Genomic DNA, 20506 nt, shown 5'->3' with positions numbered 1-20506 from the left:
GTTTAGAATCCAACCAACATTTTAGGGTAGTTTTATACATATAATAACTTCAAAAATCAAAATAAAAGTTAATCGATGGAGCCTTGAGTGTAAAATTGAACACATTTTCGCTTGATGCCCTCCATCAAAGTCTTTACAGTGTCATTCGGTACCAGTTTCTAAGTTTTTTGCATTTTATTAACATGTCCTTCTCGTCTTTGACTGTCTTCTTGGTCTTCCGAAGTTCCCACTTCATTATTGCCAGTACTGCTCTACCGGGCGCAGTTCATGTCCTTGTTTTTATGGGACTGATAGTTGCTGGTTACTGGTCCGCAAGAGCAGATGGCCTGGAGGCGAACTTCGACATTTTCTTCTCAAATTTTTGTCCACATCAGAGCAAGTTCGATGTGGACAACAAATGCCGGTGAAAAACTCCGGAAATTGTTTAAAATCGGCTTTTATATACGTTTCGTCGTCCATCACACAGCAGTCACATTTGGTCAGCATCTTCTCGTAGAGCTTCCGTGCCTGAATTTAGTCGTCGATTGTTGCCGCTCATCGCGTTTTGGGAAGTTCTGTACCTTATAGTCCAGCTCTCTTCTTCGCATTCTGGACGTAGCTCTGTGACATGCCGATCTTTTCAACCAAATCACGGCTTGAGACGTTGGAAATTGCTTTAATCATCCGCTTCATTTTTGTTCTCCAGTCCCGGTTTCTTCCAGCTCCGCTGCCATGGTCCAACGTCAATCGGTCCTGGAACCGCTTCAACACTGTGGAGACGGTTGAATGGTGAATGTTCAACATTTTTCCCAACTGCCGGTGCGAAAGGTCCAGAAAACTCCAGGTGTTAGGAAAGAATTTGTTCTCTCGACTCGCTTTGGTTCACCTCCATTTCCGTTGAATCGAAAATCACGACTTCGAGTTTGACAGCATGTAAACAATACAGATCAATGAGGAAGTCTGCAAAATTTGGTTGATTTTTACCCGTTGAATATGTCGCAATAATTTCGTGTTCGCTCTTTATTCAATAGGTGGCACCCAGTAAACATGAATCGGCAGAGAGGTAACTCAAATCGACAGAGGGATCGTATCGATCTCTTTAGCGATTTTGCATCATCTAATCGGCAGAGAGGAACACACAATACGCGTGCCTTGGGTGAATGCCACGAAATAATCTAAGACACGCCCTCCAGAGAAACACACGAACACAATCCGAATCGTCGTGCCTGAGAAGTCGACTGCTACGATTCAAAGCATACACGGGACACGGGGACAAAATGCGAGCACACCGTAGGAGTGTACGATTCAAACTGATTTCGCATGTACGCATTCGTATTCGTTGCCTCTAGGTATCTCTGCAGGACAAACCGAATGAGAATATTTGCGTTCTTGGAGTGTCGCCGAAATTATATAACCGTTTTATTCTAAGTTCGGTGACTCAACTCTCAATTTTTTGCATGCTCTGTCGATTTCTGAGAGGACGCGCTTACTGGGCAGCTGAGAGTTCCGTTAACTGTTTTCATGTATAAAGGTCTAGTTTTCATTTAGGTAACTCCTCTGAGCTGTTGAGTCGTAAATTGCTATAATATTCTTACCAATGGGTGTGATATTTCCATCATACATTAAAACACACTAACGAAAGCAGCAAACTTATTTCCATTAACCTTTTCTCGGGATCCTTTATTATTTATTTTGTCTTAATTTTTTTTCCAGTTAGGATTAGAATCACTTGAGAGGGAGATAGTCCGTCAGGCTGGAGGGTATATGAAATTCATCTCTAGGGGTTTTTTGGTAGATATTTTTATTTTCGCTTCAACATTTGGGTAATTTTTTTACTAGCGAATTGCGACGATGACGACATCTTTCAGTTGGGTGTTTCCACCACATTACAGAGGGATTTGTAATGTCAAAGTTTGCTTCGCCATATGATGATGCCCAAAATCTAAGACAAGGGAAAGGTACAATAGGTATATGTATATGGGAGCAGAGCACATCTCGGGGTTTTCCTCCATATTTTTAACGGTATCTTTTTCCAAGGTTTAGCTCTACTTATTTTTTTCCTATTTGTTACAATGATTTGCTTAGCACTTATAAAAAAAAAAGAAACTAAAAACAGACTCACGTAGTTTTTTGTTTGAATAGCTGTTTAGCGCACTTCGTACAGGCACACAAACACACGTTCATCCGAATTCGTTTCACCCAACTATCACACACAAACACAGTCCCATACTTGTATGTATTCTAAGTTCCGTTTGACAGAGTACGGCTTGACGGGCGCACATTTACCCGAACAACAGCACAATAGAAAGTAGTCTAGTTGTATGTGTTTCGAGTGAGTCAGTGTGTGTGTGTTTTTTTTCTTGAGTGTCTGTTTTATTGATTTCTCTCTCTCTAATGTATAGAAGTTTGCAGTGAATGTATAAAAAATATCACAAGAAGTTTCACATTTCATTTTTTTTCGTTTCCACATCGCATTTTTAGTAATGTTTTCTTTTTTTTTAACTCTTCATTTTGTTGCGAAAGTGTTTCCAATAGTTCTTTGTCTCATATTAGCAGTTATGATAGGTGCGAGATATAATTTATATAATGTTTTGTTTGTTTTTTCGTTTCAGTAATTGTCTTACTTGATTATTTACAAGAGTTGATTATCGTATTATGCATGTATGTTAAAATATTCCTTTATTTTAATAAATTACTGCTTTGAATTGTATAATTACTGTTACTATTATGGCTTAGATCGGTTTTTCAATACACCTACACCGATGATTTTGACTTAATCTGCTCACTCCGATTATTTTAGTCGTCTCTAGCTCACAGTCTCCGGTAATCAAATGTTTCAAGTAGTTTTCGGGAACAGGGAAGGATAATTTCGATGTTTTTTATGTTATTTGTTTTCTTAAAATTGTTCCAATAATGTGTTTTTCGTTTTTGTAGATTTCGTTTCGTTTCTTTGTTTTTGGAAGCATGGTTCAGCTAAAATTGGATTATGCTAATTGAACTGCCCCTCGAGCGGGAACTAACATCAGCTCCGAAGGGGTGCCATTAAAGTATAAAACGTTCTCGATCTACTACTGTTTGGGTTGGACCGGCGAGGACGTCACTTTTGGACAGTTTCGCGGCCATATTGTCTGGGGGGAATAAGTTACTTGTCGCTAATTTTCTATTGTTAAAACCATTAATTTCATGTTTCGTATTTGTTGTTGGGGTTTCGTATCCATGGTAACGTGTTACGTGCGCATAAGGATAAAATCGGAACTACCTTTTGATGATATGTATTAGTGTAAGTTTGTGTGTTCATTTCGGTTGTATGTGTTTTGTAGCTTCTATGTGTGGGTTTTGAAACTCTGGAGTAGGTATGGCAATCTGTAATCATTTTTTTCTGTGAAAATTGATCATGTATTATGAGCTACGGGCTAAAAACTATTAAAAATCAATACTCAATCATTCGGGTGAAGGCGTTTTGTGGAAGGAAACACCGAACAATAGGAATGAACAACGATTATTTACAGCGAATTGACACCGGTTCAAATATTAGCAGCTTCAAACGTCAATCGAAACTACGTCCCCGTTAATTGACCCGTTGGTCCCGGTCGATGATCCGTGACCACCACTGCTAGCATGGTGATGGTAGTGGTGATAGTGATTGTGCGGATGATGATTGTAGTGATAGACGCGTTGGATGGACGCGTTGTGGTGCTGCGACTGCTGCTGTTGAGGTAACAACTTGTTGCCCTCATCCAGGAACGATTCCGTTTCATCGTACAGATAGTGCGGAACCATGCTCTCCCGACGGCGACGCTGCCAAATGATCAGGGTTGCCAGCAAACTGACGAGCACAAACGATGCTAGCAAACTTCCGGCGAAGATTACTGAAAATAAGGAAACACATAAGAAGTGATTTGAAAATTTGGCACTCAAAAATTTTAAGGATTTTATGTCACAGAATACGTATAGTGGGTATTCCATGGAAAGTGCACACAGCAAAAAAAAATTAAACCTATCCTAAATTAAGGTAACGAACTTGACCGAAACACTGCCTAAAAAGATCCTCAGAGTTAACTTACAGCCATGAGACATCCATCAATTTCCAATCCAGGAAGTGCATCATATTTTCTTTTAGAGATCAGCAAGCTTTTACATTTGGTTGGTGAGAGTTGTAATCCAATTTCATGGATTTTTTGAGCTACAATTTCAAGTGTATTTTGAAGTCTTTCGTGACTGCGTTGGATGTTTATTCCTCGAATGACTATAGTCGTATCGAATACGTTTTATCAACCCAACAATCGCTATGTTGAAACATAGAGGGCTAAGTGGAGTTCCTTGTGGGAGTCCTTTCCAGGTGGTTCGCACTGTAGGTCATTGTCCGCTCGACAAACATAAAATCCTCTCTTCGAATAGATGAAGGATACTTTTGGTAATACATTCTGGTACACGCAGTGATCGCGGGGTTCTGGAACTAGAATGCTTATATCCACGTTGTCATATGCTGTTTTAATATCCAGAACAAATCTTCACGTGCTCATTTCGTTTAACTGCGAGAGATGGTTCGTTTATTAATGGAAATAATGCGTCCATCGTTCCTCGACCTTTCCTGAACCCATTGATTTCATCCGGGAAAATGTGGTTGCTTTCAATGTAATGTTCTAATCTATCTTTAATCAACATTTCATACCCTTTGCGGAAACAAGATGCAAGTGCAATGGGGCGAATTGAATCAACACAGTTCGGTTCATGTCCCGCTTTTGGAATGGGAACAATTTTGAATGTTTTCCAGCTTTCGGGTATTTTTTCAGATTTAAATATTCTGCAGAAAATATCTTGCATATGTTTCAAGCACTCGTTGGTAAATCCCGGAAAAAAGAAAACAACAACAACAACCCGTCGATAAATGGTTGATGACGGGATATAGAACTGCATCGATGACAAGAGCTGAATCTTTTCCAGTCTTAAGCACCGCAAGAATATCCACTAATGAAAAAGTTAGCTGATTTCGTTCACAACAAGAACAGTTAGCAAATTCTGGTGATAGGTTTTTAACAGATTGCGGCGCTAATTTATCAAGAAGTTGATTTTCTCCGTTATCCGGAATCCTTCGAAAAGAAGATGATCCACCTCGGCTTTTAAATCTTTTGGTCATTTTCCACTGTCACAACTGTCACAGAACATGCGTCTCCCATCAGTCAGTGAACACGGTCGTGGTTTTGCGAGCCTCGTGTGTGAAAAAAGTGTTCTTTGTTCGGTTGATAGGAGAGAGTTGCCGTGTTCAATCCGGTGTTTTTTTTTGCCGTATGGTGACACAAAAGACAATTAAATTCTCGCTAGCTACCAAAGTGGAGAAGTGCCCTCGCTAGAATAGGAAACGTGATACGTTGACTTCCCCGAAACTTGGCCTGTCGAGTGCTGTTGACCTGCAGTTTTTTATTCCGTTGTTCCCCGTGAAAAGGATTTGGCCCCCGCTGGAAGTGTTTGGAGGTGCGGGTGAAGGTCGTCGTCATCGTTCGACAAACGGCCTAATCATCTTTGTCAGACTAGTTCCCCGCTCATTGACGTTCGTGGCAGCCATCTTCAATCAACGAAAGAAGACCACGTGGTTGGAGCCAACGTTAGACACTGGACCAAATATACGACTTTCCAATTGGCCGATTAGTCGTGGATTACGAAAAAATCAATCAAGTTTGTAATATCTTTTATTTTTTTTCACTGTTTCTCCCCTATCTTGTTTCTCTTTTTTTATATTTCGATCATTGAGTGCTTTGCTCATATTTTTAAAACGGAGGCATTAGTGGCTCCGTTGAAAAAATATGAACGAAGGCGGGGGGTTAAACCCCTCAGTTATGGATGATGAGAGTCCAACCTACGAGAATGAGGAGCATCTGGAGGACCCAGATGCTGCTGGTCCCTCAAATGCTAGTCTTTCTCAGATGGATGATGCCTCTTCATCATCCCCAGCTGAGAGTAGAACAACCCGACTCCGAGCATATGCAGAGGGCTCGTCTTCCTCTGGGCCATGGGTGGTTTTCATCCGGCCCAAAAAGAATGGTAAACCTCTTAATGTGGTACAGATCACCAAAGATCTGGCGAGGTGGACCTCTGTAACCAGTGTTACAAAATTGCGTCTAAACAAGCTGCGCGTTGTTGTGGCTAGCTCGAAAGCTGCAAACGAGATTGTAGCCAGTAAGTTTCTGAACCTAGAGTATCACGTTTACATCCCGTCTCGAGACGTAGAGATTGAGGGCGTGATCACGGAAATGAGCCTGGATGCGAAGTACGTTAAATCCAACGGCGTTGGCAAGTTCAAGAGCCTCGATTCGACTTCTGTCGAAATCGTGGATTGCCGTCAACTCAGTACTGCCAACGTCGTAAATGGAGTTACGAAGTACTCGCCTTCAGCTTCATTTCGTGTGACCTTCGTGGGTACCGCTCTCCCTCACTACGTCTTGATTGACGGAGTTTTAAGGCTTCCTGTGCGACTCTTCGTGCCTCGACCCATGCATTGTAAAAATTGCATCAAGTTGGGACACACAGCGTCGCACTGTTGCAATAAGCCACGCTGTCCCCAATGCGGGGAGAATCATGGGGCTGGAGCATGCTCAGCAATAGAGCAGAAATGTGTCTATTGCGGGGGCTCACCTCATGAAATCTCTTCGTGCGAGGCATTCAAGAGTTGCTGGGATAAACAGAAGCGCTCTTTAAAAGAACGATCGAGACGTTCTTATGCCTCTATCTTAAAGAGCGCTTCTCCACTGGCCCAACCTTATTCAAGTAACATCTTTTCTGTGTTGCCAGTTGACAACGAAGAAGCAACGGATGAGGAAAACCCTTTTGTTTTTGTTGCAAGCTCCCGGAAACGTGCTAAAACAACTCCCAAGACACCCAAAATACCCAAGAAAATCCCTGCAATGAGCCCTCCAACCAGTGTCCCTAAAAAGCCGAATGCTGCAGAACAACAAAAACAAAATCCTCCTGGATTCCGCACGATTTTTTTCACCACAGAATGATTCAACACCAGCAGGGACCTCAAAGGCCCCTTTGACGAATGCAGTTTTTTCAGAATCAACTTCCCAGCCAGGATTGTTTAAGTTGACTGACATTCTGAATGGAATTTTTTCGTTTTTCAACGTTTCTGAATCCATCAAAAGCATTGTAACAACAATGCTTCCTGTAGTAAAGACATTTTTGAAGCAATTGATGCTAACTTGGCCCCTCATTTCAATGTTTATCTCTCTCGATGGCTAATTTACGCCGAGAGGTCGGAGATATCACTGTTATACAGTGGAATTGTCGTAGTTTAGTCCCTAAACTGGATCCGTTCAAATTTCTTCTTCATGAAACTAGTTGCGATATTTTTGCCCTTTCAGAAACATGGCTTTCTTCTCAATCAAACATCTCATTCCACGATTTTAACATTATCCGTTTGGATCGCAGCGATTCTTATGGAGGGGTGCTTTTGGGGATCAATAAGCGCCACTCCTTTTATAGAATCCACCTCCCTTTATCAGGAGGAATTGAAGCTGTTGCATGTCATATAACTATAAGAGGTAAGGACTTATGCGTTGTCAGTTTGTACTGGCCCCATAGAGTTGCAGTGGATCAAAATCACCTAGAGGACCTGTGCTCAGTGCTTCCTGAGCCAAGGTTGATCCTGGGTGACTTCAATTCACATGGAACTGTCTGGGGAGAACAAACTGACGATTGTCGTTCTACTCTTATTTATGACATTTGTGACAGTTTCAATTTAACAATTTTGAACACGGGTGAAAAAACACGGGTACCTAAACCTCCTGCAAAACCAAGTGCAATTGACCTCTCACTCTGCTCAAATTCACTATCATTGGATTGCCAGTGGAAGGTAATCCCTGATCCCAATGGTAGTGATCACTTGCCAATCAAAATTACAATCACCAATGGGGCCAGCACTTCAAATTCAACAAATATGGCATATGACCTTACAAGACACATCGATTGGAAAAAATACTCGGACGAAATAACAGATGCCATTAATTCTATGAATGTTTTACCTCCTTTGGAGGAGTATCACTTTCTTTCACGTTTGATCCATGGAAGTGCACTTTGTGCTCAAAAAAAACCCATCCCAGATTCATCTGTTCTTCGAAGGCCCCCAAATCCATGGTGGGACAACCAGTGTTCCAAGTTTTACAAGGACAAATCAAAAGCATTCAAAGATTTTCGAAAACATGGAACCCTCGTCCTTTTTGAATCATACGTTTCCCTTGAAAATCAGTTCAAAAAATTGATCAGAGGGAAGAAAAAGGCGTATTGGAGGAATTTTGTGGGTGGTTTATCAAGGGAAACATCCTTGAGTACCTTATGGAAAGTGGCACGAAGTATGCGCAATCGATCATCTACAAATGAAAGTGAAGAATATACACATAGATGGATATTAAACTTCGCACGGAAAGTCTGCCCAGATTCTACACCTGTACAAAAAATAATCCGGAACGTGCCTCCTGATAGGTGTGGTTTGGATTCCAGCTTTTCGATGGTCGAATTTTCACTTGCCCTCCTCTCTTGCAACAATTCAGCTCCGGGAATTGATAAAATCAAATTTAACTTGTTGAAAAACCTTCCGGACGCCGCTAAATTTCGCTTGTTAAATTTATTTAATCAATTCTTGGAGAACAACATTGTTCCCCAAGAGTGGAGAGAAGTGAGAGTTATCGCTATCCAAAAGCCCGGAAAACCAGCGTCCGATGCGAATTCGTACCGTCCAATAGCGATGTTGTCTTGTATACGCAAATTGATGGAGAAAATGATTTTGTTTCGTTTGGATAAATGGGTAGAAGCAAATGGTCTCCTTTCAGATACTCAATTTGGGTTTCGAAGGGGCAAAGGGACAAACGATTGTCTTGCTTTGCTGTCTTCAGAGATACAAATGGCGTTCGCAAAACGTGAGCAAATGGCTTCAGTGTTTCTAGACATAAAAGGAGCTTTTGATGCAGTCTCTATAGAGGTGTTGTCAGACAAGTTGCACTCTCGGGGTCTGCCTCCACTATTGAACAACATCTTGTACAGCTTGCTTTGTGAGAAACATCTGAACTTTGCTCACGGAGATATTACAGTTAGAAGAACCTCTTACATGGGTCTTCCACAGGGTTCATGTTTGAGTCCACTTTTGTACAACTTTTACGTAAATGACATCGACAGTTGTCTCTCTGAAGGATGCACTCTAAGACAACTTGCAGATGACGGCGTGGTGTCTGTCACAGGATCTTCCGAGTCTCATCTGCACAGACCTTTACAAGATACTTTGAACAGATTGTCTTCCTGGGCTTTGGGGCTTGGGATTGAGTTTTCCCCTCAGAAAACGGAGATGGTTGTTTTCTCTAAGAAACATAGACCTGTTCAACCTAAGCTTCAACTCCTGGGCAGAACGATCACTCAATCGAGGTGTTTTAAGTATCTTGGGGTTTGGTTTGATTCCAAGTGTACCTGTAGGGCCCATATTGAGTATCTGAAAGGAAAATGCCAACAAAGAATCAATTTTCTCCGATCAATCACTGGCACCTGGTGGGGAGCCCATCCAGAAGATCTTTTAAAATTGTATCGAACAACTATTCTCTCAGTGATAGAATATGGTAGCTTCTGTTTCCAGTCAGCTGCCAAAACTCACCTCATCAAACTCGAGCGTATCCAATATTGTTGTCTCCGCATCGCTTTGGGCTGTATGCCCTCAACGCATAACATGAGTCTCGAAGTTTTGGCAGGAATACTCCCTTTGAAAGATCGATTCAATCTACTATCACTTCGGTTCCTCATCAGGTGTGAGGTCATGAACCCATTGGTGATCGATAATTTTGAAAGGTTACTTGAGCAAAATTTTCATACAAGATTTATGTCTATATACCATGTCCTCATGTCAATGCAGGTAAACCCTTCTTCGTATTCTCCCGCTCGTGTTTGTAGCCCAGACTACGATAATTCTTCTGTCCAGTTTGATTTGTCTATGCAGCAGGAAATTCGTGGAATCCCGGATCCGCATCGTCCACTTTTGATTCCAAGGATTTTCGAAGCTAAATATAGACACGTCGATGCTGATAAAATGTACTTTACTGATGGATCACTTATAGAGGAATCAACAGGATTTGGAGTGTTCAACGAAATATCTAGCGCCTCTTACAGCCTCGAGTCACCATGCTCTGTGTATATAGCAGAGTTAGCAGCAATTCATTGGGCTTTGGACAGTATCGCTTCAAGGCCAGTTGGGCACTACTTTATTGTAACGGATAGTCTGAGTTCTGTTCAAGCAATTCACTCAATAAAACCGGGAAAGCACTCGCCATACTTCTTCGAGAAGATACGGGATAGTTTGAGTGCTTTATCAAAACGTCGCTTTACCATCACCTTTGTTTGGGTTCCCTCCCATTGCTCGATAGAGGGTAATGAGAAGGCAGACTCTCTGGCAAAGGTGGGGGCGATGGAAGGCGACACGTATCAGCGTGAAATCGCCCTTCAACGAATTTTACTTTTTAGTTCGAAAAAACTCTCTTGTCAACTGGCAGCGCAAATGGGACGAGGATGACAAGGGTCGGTGGTTCCACTCGATTATCCCAAAGGTAAGCCTTAAACCATGGTTTAATAGATTGAACTTGAGTCGGGATTTTATTCGTATATTTTCCCGTCTCATGTCCAATCATTGTTCCTTAGACGCGGTACTCTATCGTTTTGATATTGCTGGCAGCAATTTGTGTAGTTGCGGCCAAGGTTACCACGACATCGAGCATATTGTTTGGTCGTGCGAGGTCCATCTTGTCGCTAGAACGAATTTGATAGACTCCCTTCGGGCCCGAGGAAAACCACCCTATGTTCCAGTGAGAGATGTGCTGGCAGTGATAGACTTGGACTACATGTTCGAAATATATCTTTTCCTCAAAGCTATTGATCTTCGTCTATAATTCTTTTTATTTTCATATTTCCCTATCTATTTTCTTTTCTGTAAAAAAAGTGAACTAGAAGTAAACAAACTATTGTAAAAAAAAACAAAAGGAGTTTGGCTCCTTAAAGCCTAAAGGTATGAGCCGTTTCAAATAAAGAATTTACAAAAAAAAAAAACTGTCACAGAAACTTTACCAGCCCTTTTGTTTCTTTTCACGTACCAGAATCCTAAACCAACGTTCTGTTGTAGCATAACATTTGTAAGCTTCTGTACTAAGCTCCTGTCTCCAGAGCGAAACACACGCCTTGTTGCGTTTTTTTTTGCTTCAGTTAATTCTTCATCCCAGTATAGTTGAGGAATCCAATTACTGTTCACCACTGTGTTTCCGGATAGAGTTGAATTAGCAAAGCCTGCCAAATTGTTTCGAGAAACGTCTCAAAATCGTTCGTTTGTTCTCGTTCAGAGAGTGTTTCCTCCAGGTGTTCGGAAAAAAAGTTTCCAATCGGTTTTACGAACAATGATTCCGGGATAGAGTTCCATCGAGTGGTTAATACTCGAGTGTAACACCCGAGTGACACAATTGGAAAATGATCGCCACCGTTCGGGGAGTCCAATACCTTCCAGTCAAAGCACAAACTGAGATTCAAAGAAACCAGCACTTGATATAAGTGCGCCCCACGTCCGGTTTACATCAAATCTAGTTGGCTGACCGTGGTTGAGTGCTACTAGATATGATTCGGCTTCCACGGAATTCTGGCGACAGAACACTAGCGCCAAATGAGGGTTGACGGGGTGACATCCAAGCTCGAGTTTGAACTTTTTTCACACACACACATGTACGAGTGCAAATTGCATTGTTGTAAACAATATAAACATAAACATTGTGCGAGTGAAATTACGCTTGATTTTCTAAGTATTAGTGTGATGATGTGCTTCCACTCAAAGCTTGAATGCAAAGCTGCAATACTTGTGTGGAAACCTGCAAAGCTTGGATCCCATCTCGCGGGCGGCAGCACCATAAACATTGTGTAGGTGACGCCAACGATTTGTTCGAAAAAACATCACGCCGACTATCTTGATACTTGGAGATCTTTGGTGATAGAGACGTTGTCCACGATTGTTTTCAACTTCGCTGCGCCACAGTGTTTTGCGTTGAAGTCTCCTTCGATAATGCACGGTTTCGAAGTAAACGATAGAAATAATTCGAAATTTTTCCGAGACACGTTGGCCTGTGAATGAATGTTGTTGTGATGATAGTGATTGTGCCAAAGTTTCTTTGAATCGGACAAACAACGTGTTGAATTTCACCAGAATAAATGGTAGGAAAAGTTACTGGGTTAAGATCGGAACGAATTGCTATTGCTGCTCCCAACGAGTTTCTTCGGTGATTCTTGCGAAAAATTTGGTGTTGAGACAGCCTAAAATTTAAATTTTGATCCACGTGGGTTTCACACAGGAGAGCTATGTTGATTTTATGTTCATTCATGAGTCGTATCAAACAAGAGCCTTTGGTAAGTAAGCCCCTGCAGTTCCATTGCAAAAATTGCAGGGAGTTCATGTTTGTTATATTGCTTGGTGTGGATGTTTTCATAAACGGAGGCTATCTAGACAGCTCCGAACTTTAACGTTTATCGCGTCAGTTATTTTAGCCAATACCATCTGTTGTATTTTCAACCTTGACTCGAAATCATCATCGGCGACTTCCAATGCATCAGCAACAATATGAATCGACTGTCGATCGGATTGATTCGCGAACCCTATTCGAAATATTTACCTCGAGATTAGGGAGGTCATCTTCCGAATCGACCTCGAGACGACGCTTTTGAGAAGGAACAGCTAGAACAGTATTGGTTTGGCATGCTGCTTCGACTACTGCAGGTTTCGGTTGTTGAGTACAAGTGGTGATGGTTATAGTAAGTGAATTTGGGACACAGAACCAATCGGTACGGCCTTATGAGAATGTATTCTGACGTTCCTTATCCGATTTTTTTTTCTAAATATTTTTCGGACAAAGTTTGTGGTCGTTAGATCGGTGGGATCCCAAACAATTCACACGTAAAACACATCAAATATATGCTTGTTGTGTTCAAATTAAGCGCGTGGAGACAAATGACAACACCAATTTGTTGCACTTAGTTGAAGCTTTAATGTGGTTCATCAGTTTTAAAAATTCACTTCCATGTTTTTGCAATAAACGCTCGTAAAGTTGAGTAAAAATAAAACTTAAAGTTCCAATAATAACAATATAACCCATTTGACATCTCTTGTAGACTGTTCAACCAAGTGTATGTGTATTTTGATTTTAATATAAGTAAGGATAGTTTTAAGCGTAGTTTAAGTAACCAGTCTGTATGATATTGAGTTATCGAAGACCGTGAACAATAAATAAATAAATAAAGTTGTAATAAGTTGGCTAGGAAACTTCGTAGAATGTTGAAATCTGGTGCAACACGTGTGATTTGAATGCCTCAACAAATTTTCAGAACCTTTTATCCATGGAAATCCTCAACTAACTATAATTAAGTTTAAAAAACTAATTTTTAAATAACTTTCCAAATAAAACTTTTATAACTCTGCTCTGAAAAGAGATAGAGTTTTGATGTATTCAACAAAGTTTCATATTTACACGTATTCTACAACTTTGTAGTATAAAGTAAAGCTCTATCTATTGAACTAAAAAGTTAGAACTTTCAATTTTTTCATAGTGGACTTTGACTAACTTTTGATGTTTTCAAGTTATGAAGCATGTTTGAAGAAGCAAATGTTCTGAAGGCACTTAAGAGAAAAGATGAAGGAGAGAGGCGCTACGAAAAAAGTTCCACTTTTAGCCCTTTTGGACCACAGTGCGTTGAGGTATAAAAAATCTAACCTCATTGCTTGAATTCATGCTACCTATCTTATTAGCAGCATCTCTCGATCGCATCAAAATCTTCATCTTCGAAACCGGCATTGCGCGAATTTTCTCTGAATTTCTTCTCTTTGCTATTTTTGTGATGGCCAAATTTCCAGTAATTGATTCTGCTATTACTAGACCGAACGTGGTTATCATGATATTTTCGCACTCTAGCATTTTCGCATTTCTAAATGACCTTGACGTATCGATGGGATTCATTGCACAGCTCGATAAAGGCGTGTGAAGAGAAGCCAAATGGATTTAGGCCAAACGGCGTAGGACCCTTTTATTTTAAGTCGTCATTTGGACCTATACTTGGTCTGTTGATTAGATAAACAAATAAACAAAAAAATCAACGAATGAATAAACTCTGTTAAAAACGTTTAATTTGAATGAGCATAAATAAGTACCTCGCCATCTCTAATCGAAATTCCACTCTCTAGAAGTAAAAAGTCGTTTGTTCTTGAATCATTTTTTCACTGAATATCTCTCAAAGAAGAAATAAAGGGAAGGACCAGATCAGAGACAAGGAATGGAATGATCATTCCCAAAATTTGAGGATTTGTATCAGTTAATAAGTTAGGTTATAAGTACATATAAGTATCGTAGATAGTCTTTCGGTTAAGTAAAGAGAGTTTTGGATGAAACTTTTCTTGGATGTGAACCCTTGAAATGAAATGACCCACAGGCAAAACTTTCACCGTTAAATAACCATCAATGGTGAAACTTACTTGCCAAAGTTTCCGGAAGCGGTTGAGCTCCACCATCGTCATCGTCGTCGCGTGAATCGTTCCTCAAAACGTCCACGATGTGCTCCCGTTTTCCAACCAGGAAACGTGGCGTCTCCAGATGCAAGATTTCACAAAATAGATAATACAAATCGACCGTATCGAATGGCTCCACAACGGTGCGTTCCCTAATGCGCGGCCCATAACCAAAGAAGATGGGATGCATGATCGGTTCGTTGTTGTCGTACCCATGTACGCCATACTTCGTTTCGGGAGTTACTGTAGCAAAAAATAAGTTGTATAAAATTTGTTGTTCAAAATAAAAGCTGAACTCTCCTTACTTGTCACGTTGAAGGTCTTCCGGTAGTACTCTACGGTTTTCCACATATCATCGAAACCGTAGCCAAGTTTTGCCACCGCTGTGATGGGACCGGTCCTCGCAGCATTGTTGAAGTGCCATCTTGGGGGCAAATTCTCGAATGTGTACACATCAAACTTTCCGCTTTGTTCCGATCCGTTTTTCAGCGCTCGAAACAGATCCGCTGTTTGTTGTTTCACCTTTGGTACAATCTGCAGAACCGGTGTCGATCCGTAGGTGTCGTACTTCATGTCGGTCGGGACGTAATTGGTGAGGTTGATGAAATTCTTCGGCATCAACGAGTCCATGCCGTGATCGCTGATGTGGATGACGTTGACTCTATTCTCCAACCCAAACTGGCGGATTCGATCGTTCAGGTATCGCGTCAGATCATTCAGCTTCACTATGAGCTGGGCTACACGATCCGAATCGGGGCTGTAGATGTGCCCGTAGTAGTCTGGTTCTTCGATGTACAGCATCACCAGACTGGCGGGTTTCTGGGGGTCTCGAATCCACCGAATGACGGTATCGATACGATCGTTCCACGGCATCGTTAGATTGTAGGGCTGCACGTGGCTACAAGTGATGTTGGCCTTGGTGTAGGGGAATTCCGAACCTGGCCACATCATGCAACCGGAGTGAGCACCAGCCTGTTGATTGAGTATCTGAAAAGGTGATCGGAAAGAGATACCTTGTAATTAATGAATTGTTTAAAGATTTTTCAACATTCTGCAACTATGGCAGAGTAACCGCCCTCATGAACGTTGAGGGCGGTTACTCTGAGTTGAGTAGACGATTAATTCTTTGAACCTCGTGAGACTTTAAACCTAGGAAAGACCTGAGACCTAAAACCTGTGACTTCAGAACTCACAAATGAGATATGACACCTAAGAAATGAGAGTGACCTGAAACATGGGAATAAAGGCATGAGATATGACACATAAAATTGAACCATGAGAAGTGAAACATGAGAGTGAGTTATGAGGCGTGAGAGGTAAGCAATAAGACGTGAACAGTCAGAAGTGAGACGCGAAAACCCACTTCTCATGTATCGCTTCCTTCTTCTTACTTCTCATGTCCTCACTTATCACCTATTTCTTCTCACTTTTCACATTTTACAATTAACTTCTCAATTCTCAGGTATAATGTCCAATTTTTTGTGTCTCCTGTCCCAGGATTCACGTCTCAGGTCTCATGCCTCAGGTTTCATTTTATCAAGACTCAGGTCTAAGTTTCTCATTTTTCATGTCTCAGGTCTCATGTTTTCTATCTAAGATCTCATGTCTGATGTCCCATGTTTCAGAACTCAGGTCTAAGGTTCTATGTCAGAGAAATCATGTCGCAAGTATTAAGTATCAGGTCACAAGTCTTATGTATCATATCTCAATCTGGTTAATATAAAAGGTAATTTTGACCAGAAAATTATGTGTATTGAATAACAATAATAAACTTTATACAGTCCATACTTCAGCTTTTCTTTTCCTAATGCGATTTCATTAATATTATAGCGCTGTGCGCAACTAATCAATGTCGAACAAACTATTCGAAGCTTATAAGCTACTTTGGCAACTGATTAGGTATACTTAATAGCTGACGTACTTATTTAGCTGAAATCACGTTTTCTTATCATCGACAAACGATACTTACCCAGATCGGGACGAGGTCATTGTTGAAATGGAACAGCTCGTAGGAATACTCCAGCTGGCCTTGGCCATGATCGTACAACCCATTGGCCATCACTCCGTGCTCGTTCGGATAAACCCCGGTCGCAATGCTGTGATGATTGGGGAACGTCTTGGTGGGGAAAACATTTCGCAGGAACTCGGTCGTCGTCCCGTTTCGACGTAGCTCGTTCATGAATCCGGTGCTATTGCGCCTCAGGTATTCCGTTCTGAAGGCATCGTACGATACCACTATCAAAACTGGTGCTTCCGAGGCCAGCGATATCGATACATTTGCTAGCAGATGTGCCAGGATCCAGAGTATCCGGATACCGATAAGTTCACTTCTCCGACTAGTCGATCGTGTAATCATTTCTGGTTTCCTGCTTCGGGCAATTGAACAGAAATGACTATTTTTCTCGAAACTGCAGAACTAGCGCTACAAAATTGACGTCGTTCGTCGCCCCTTGGGCACCATGGAAAAATATTGACTTTTGATTTTTGCTGCTAGAATTGGCTTCCTAAAACACTTGGACCATTGCTTGTTGTAAACTCACTGTTTCCGTTCCGAGTGGGGACCCCGAAAACAACTTTTATTTTCCTTTCCCCGCAGGTGATGACCAATATTTTGGTGTTTTTTATCCCTGGAACAAGTAGCGCAGCCCCTTTGTTGAATGTGTTTTGCTTCAAGTTTTTCCTATTGGAAACCAATCAGGAGGATTTCGCTGGCACTCTGAGATGGAAATTAGCCAGCAAAAAAAACGATGACAGAATGCTGACAGCACTACTCACAGGAATATTATTGTAGTTTTGAAACCCACCGCTTAGAGCGCTGCGGTATCACGTTTGAGGACATGTCAGTGGCTCTCAAAAGTTCCACTCAAAAATACTCAAATCTCGCGTGAGCTTTCATTACGTCGAATGAAACAGAAACACCGAACCGAGAAAAACGGTTCTGAAATTTGAAGAGTGTTTTTCAAATCCTATTTTCATTCCTTCGCCGATAACCCTTCAAAAAATACGCAATATTCATGGAAACTAATTGTGTCAGATATTCCACATTATGAATTTAATTTTTTGCAATTTTTAGAGCTATTTTTTAATCATATAGGATCATACGACATATTCAAACATAAATCGTTCATACGTCTGAACACATTCGTCGTTTGGAGGGGAAATTTGTTTCATTCGTCTCTTTTCTTTCGTCCTTTGATTCGTTCAACTTGCACTTACGCCCAAATGTTTCTGAGGCAATTACCGGTAAATTTACAATTTTCTCGGCATAGTGAACGTTAACTTAGTAAGTTGTCGAGTGTAGCGGTAAATTTATTAGTGAATGCGTAATAAAAGTGTGAATCGGGTGATTGGGTGACTAACAGCAGCAGGCTGCTGCCGCTCAGCCTGATGCAGTTAGTTGTTAGGTTTGCTGCTACTGCTGCTGTTCGGTTTCTTTTCCTTGCTGCATTATTTTACAGCGTTCGAAAGCCTGCTTGAGTATCGATTTAAGAACGCTTGAAAAGAAGAATCTGAAATAATATTCATTGCCAGGTTGATATTCTGATAACCTCTACCACACTTGTTTCCTCATGGAATCCATAGCGAATGTGCCAGGTTTTTTTCCTCTGTACATTCGCCGTTTGGAAGAACGGACGTAAGCAACATTGAAATTGGCAATCAAGGTTTTGTTTCATTCGTCATTTTGGAAGTCTTAAATTTTATATATTAAAAGGGTTTAAATTGATTGTTTTATCAATCACATAGGTAGATAATGTTATAATGAAGCTTTTTTAGTGAATATCTCTATTTTTCAAATTTTGTTTCATTCGACGTAATGAAAGCTCACGCGAGAAATACTTTTATCATAAATCATTTGTAATTTGTAATTTGTAATTTATTAACTTAAATTAAATTAACTTTAATTAAAATCATAATTTTTTTTTTAATGTGTAATAATGATACGATTGCGAAATCAACATTTACATCTTCATAATAAGCATTTAAAGTTAATGTAAAATTGCTGCACACCGAAATTTTTAAATTAAAAATAAGCCTTGCCCTCAGGCGGATTGAAATTCAAAACACAAATTAAAACCAAATCCAGAAACTCAGAAAGACCGAAACCCACAGAGATTTGGTGGCAGTTGGAAGTGTGAAGAAATTAAACAACCACAAACGAATACGGATTTAAATAAGGCCATTTATTTAGAGACTGTTTTGTACATCATACAACACTGGCTGGTTGGAAACTGGGATTATGATATTGCTGTATTCGATTGCATTTTACCGTTGTAATAACAAGAAGTCTTCTATCGATTCCCGCATTCGTCTTTCGGTGCAAAAATCTTTTGCAAAATACATTTATTTTACTATTGACTAGCATCATTTTCATGTTGTTTTTTGTTTGGTTTATATTTCAGCTACGTAGTTTATTGGCTACACTAAAGTTTATAGCAGTATTTACATGATTTTTTTTTTCTTTTGAATGGATCATTCATTTGCCCTTACTTGATTATCACTACAGAAATTAATATTCGTATAAGTAACACGATTCACACGAACAAAAATAAAATTCTCATTATTGCTTTGATGCATTCATACATGCAATGGACTAGATGAGACGGTAAGAAAACACGTTGCATCGTTCAAATTCTACCTAATTCTTTAACCCGCATACCGTTTCGTCACTTGGTATGGCGAGAAATTCAACTTCTACTCCGGAGGCCATTCCGACCAATGGCTCTTCTCCGGAAGCTTGTGCCGACGGTTCCGGAAGAATTTGAATCTGTTGAAGGTGCGACTGTTGCTGGTGCTGTAGCGCTCGACGTCATGTCATAATGTTGTTGCCAAAGTAGTTGAGATTGAAATCATCCTCGAACAGTATCTGGTCTTCGTCCTGGCCTGAGCTCATGTTAATGCCCAGCTCGATCGGGTCGATCGTGGTGATGTAGTAATCGGCTGTTGCAGCGCCATCCGGTCCGCTCGTTGGCCGCTGTCCGCCCCCGGAAGTTGCTGACCGGAGCCCGCACTCTTGCACGATTTCTTCCTTGGATACCGGATTCAGGTAGTCCGCAAGATAGTAGTCTGAAACGATGGAAAGGGATTTCTTTTGAATATATCACTTAAATAATTAGTGAAAACAAATTGAATAGAAGGCGACGTTAAATATTTTTTTTAAGTATCTCATAGTTTTTAGACTTAGAATAGAACTTTTTAAGGACCTAAACACGCACACATGTATTTTTCCTGAAAAATTAGGAGCATATTTTTAGTTGTTGAACCCTCGGGGCGCAATAATTTTCACAAAACTTATAAAACGCCTAAAACGGATAAAACCGACGTTTCAAAGTGTCCTGCAGGGTTTTTTTTTTCCTGGGATTTTCATCCTGTTGGATGATTAATCCCTACTAGGGGAGATGAGGGCATAACGAGCACCCGAGGCATAATGAGAACTACGCTTTTCTACGAAAGTGCGTATTTTCTTAAATAAATTTTCATGAGGATTTGTTTCGTACTTCCTATAGTATTAATTTTTCACAAAAAAAGGAATCTCCTTATCATCTTTACAGAGATATTTAAAAAAAACTAGCTTGGTTATAAAGTTACGAAAATATTATAATTTTTGAGCACCACGAAATAAGCTCTTATGATCTTAAAATAACCTTGATCAATAATGTACGCACTGCAACATGATGTACACATTGTTTCTCAATTTTTACCATCATAAAATTTTTGATTTTTCACTTTTATCAATTACCAGTTATCAGTTGATACCCTAAAGTGCAAGTATCGGTACGGCTTTTTGATTCGTAGATTCTCTTCAAAATAAAAAGTGTATTTCTTTACTTACGCCGGTATAATTCGTGCTGATCTCCAGAATAGCCTTGATATTATCCCGGACAACTGCAGGCTATCCGGTGGAAGCCGTCAATAGTGAATTTTGAAGCCTTTTCTGCCGATTTATTCATCGAAGAGTGGAATTTTGTTTTTTATTAT

General features: G+C 40.5%; 2 protein-coding genes across 3 annotated transcripts in view; both read right to left on the bottom strand.

Moving 5' to 3' along the window:
- Positions 1-1616: 1616 nt before the first annotated feature.
- On the bottom strand, positions 1617-17236 carry LOC129738908 (bis(5'-adenosyl)-triphosphatase ENPP4-like). The gene is made up of 4 exons (XM_055730243.1): positions 16500-17236; positions 14836-15517; positions 14498-14773; positions 1617-3848 (listed from the first exon to the last, which is right to left on the bottom strand). The coding sequence occupies exons 1-4, from the start codon at positions 16884-16886 to the stop codon at positions 3520-3522; spliced, it is 1674 nt and encodes a 557-aa protein (XP_055586218.1). The 5' UTR covers positions 16887-17236; the 3' UTR covers positions 1617-3519.
- A 1462-nt stretch (positions 17237-18698) lies between these two features.
- Positions 18699-20506, bottom strand: part of LOC129751763 (uncharacterized) — a 76725-nt gene continuing 74917 nt past the window's right edge. For both annotated transcript variants that reach the window (XM_055747469.1, XM_055747460.1), the window contains exon 7: positions 18699-19594. In XM_055747469.1, the coding sequence (XP_055603444.1) occupies positions 19338-19594 (257 nt within the window). In that variant the 3' untranslated portion in view covers positions 18699-19337. The remainder of the gene's footprint in view (positions 19595-20506) is intronic.

The sequence above is a fragment of the Uranotaenia lowii genome, chromosome 1 (assembly GCF_029784155.1).
Source record: "Uranotaenia lowii strain MFRU-FL chromosome 1, ASM2978415v1, whole genome shotgun sequence".
Classification (NCBI taxonomy): domain Eukaryota; kingdom Metazoa; phylum Arthropoda; class Insecta; order Diptera; family Culicidae; genus Uranotaenia; species Uranotaenia lowii.
Note: the sequence above shows the minus strand (reverse complement) of the source record. Positions and strands in the feature narration are given on the sequence as shown.

Coding starts and splice junctions, on each gene's coding strand:
- LOC129738908 (XM_055730243.1), bottom strand. CDS start 16,886: ATGATTACACGATCGACTAGTCGGAGAAGTGAACTTATCGGTATCCGG. Junction 15,518..16,499: donor ATGACCTCGTCCCGATCTGG/GTAAGTATCGTT, acceptor TCACCTTTTCAG/ATACTCAATCAACAGGCTGG. Junction 14,774..14,835: donor GAAGACCTTCAACGTGACAA/GTAAGGAGAGTT, acceptor TTTTTGCTACAG/TAACTCCCGAAACGAAGTAT.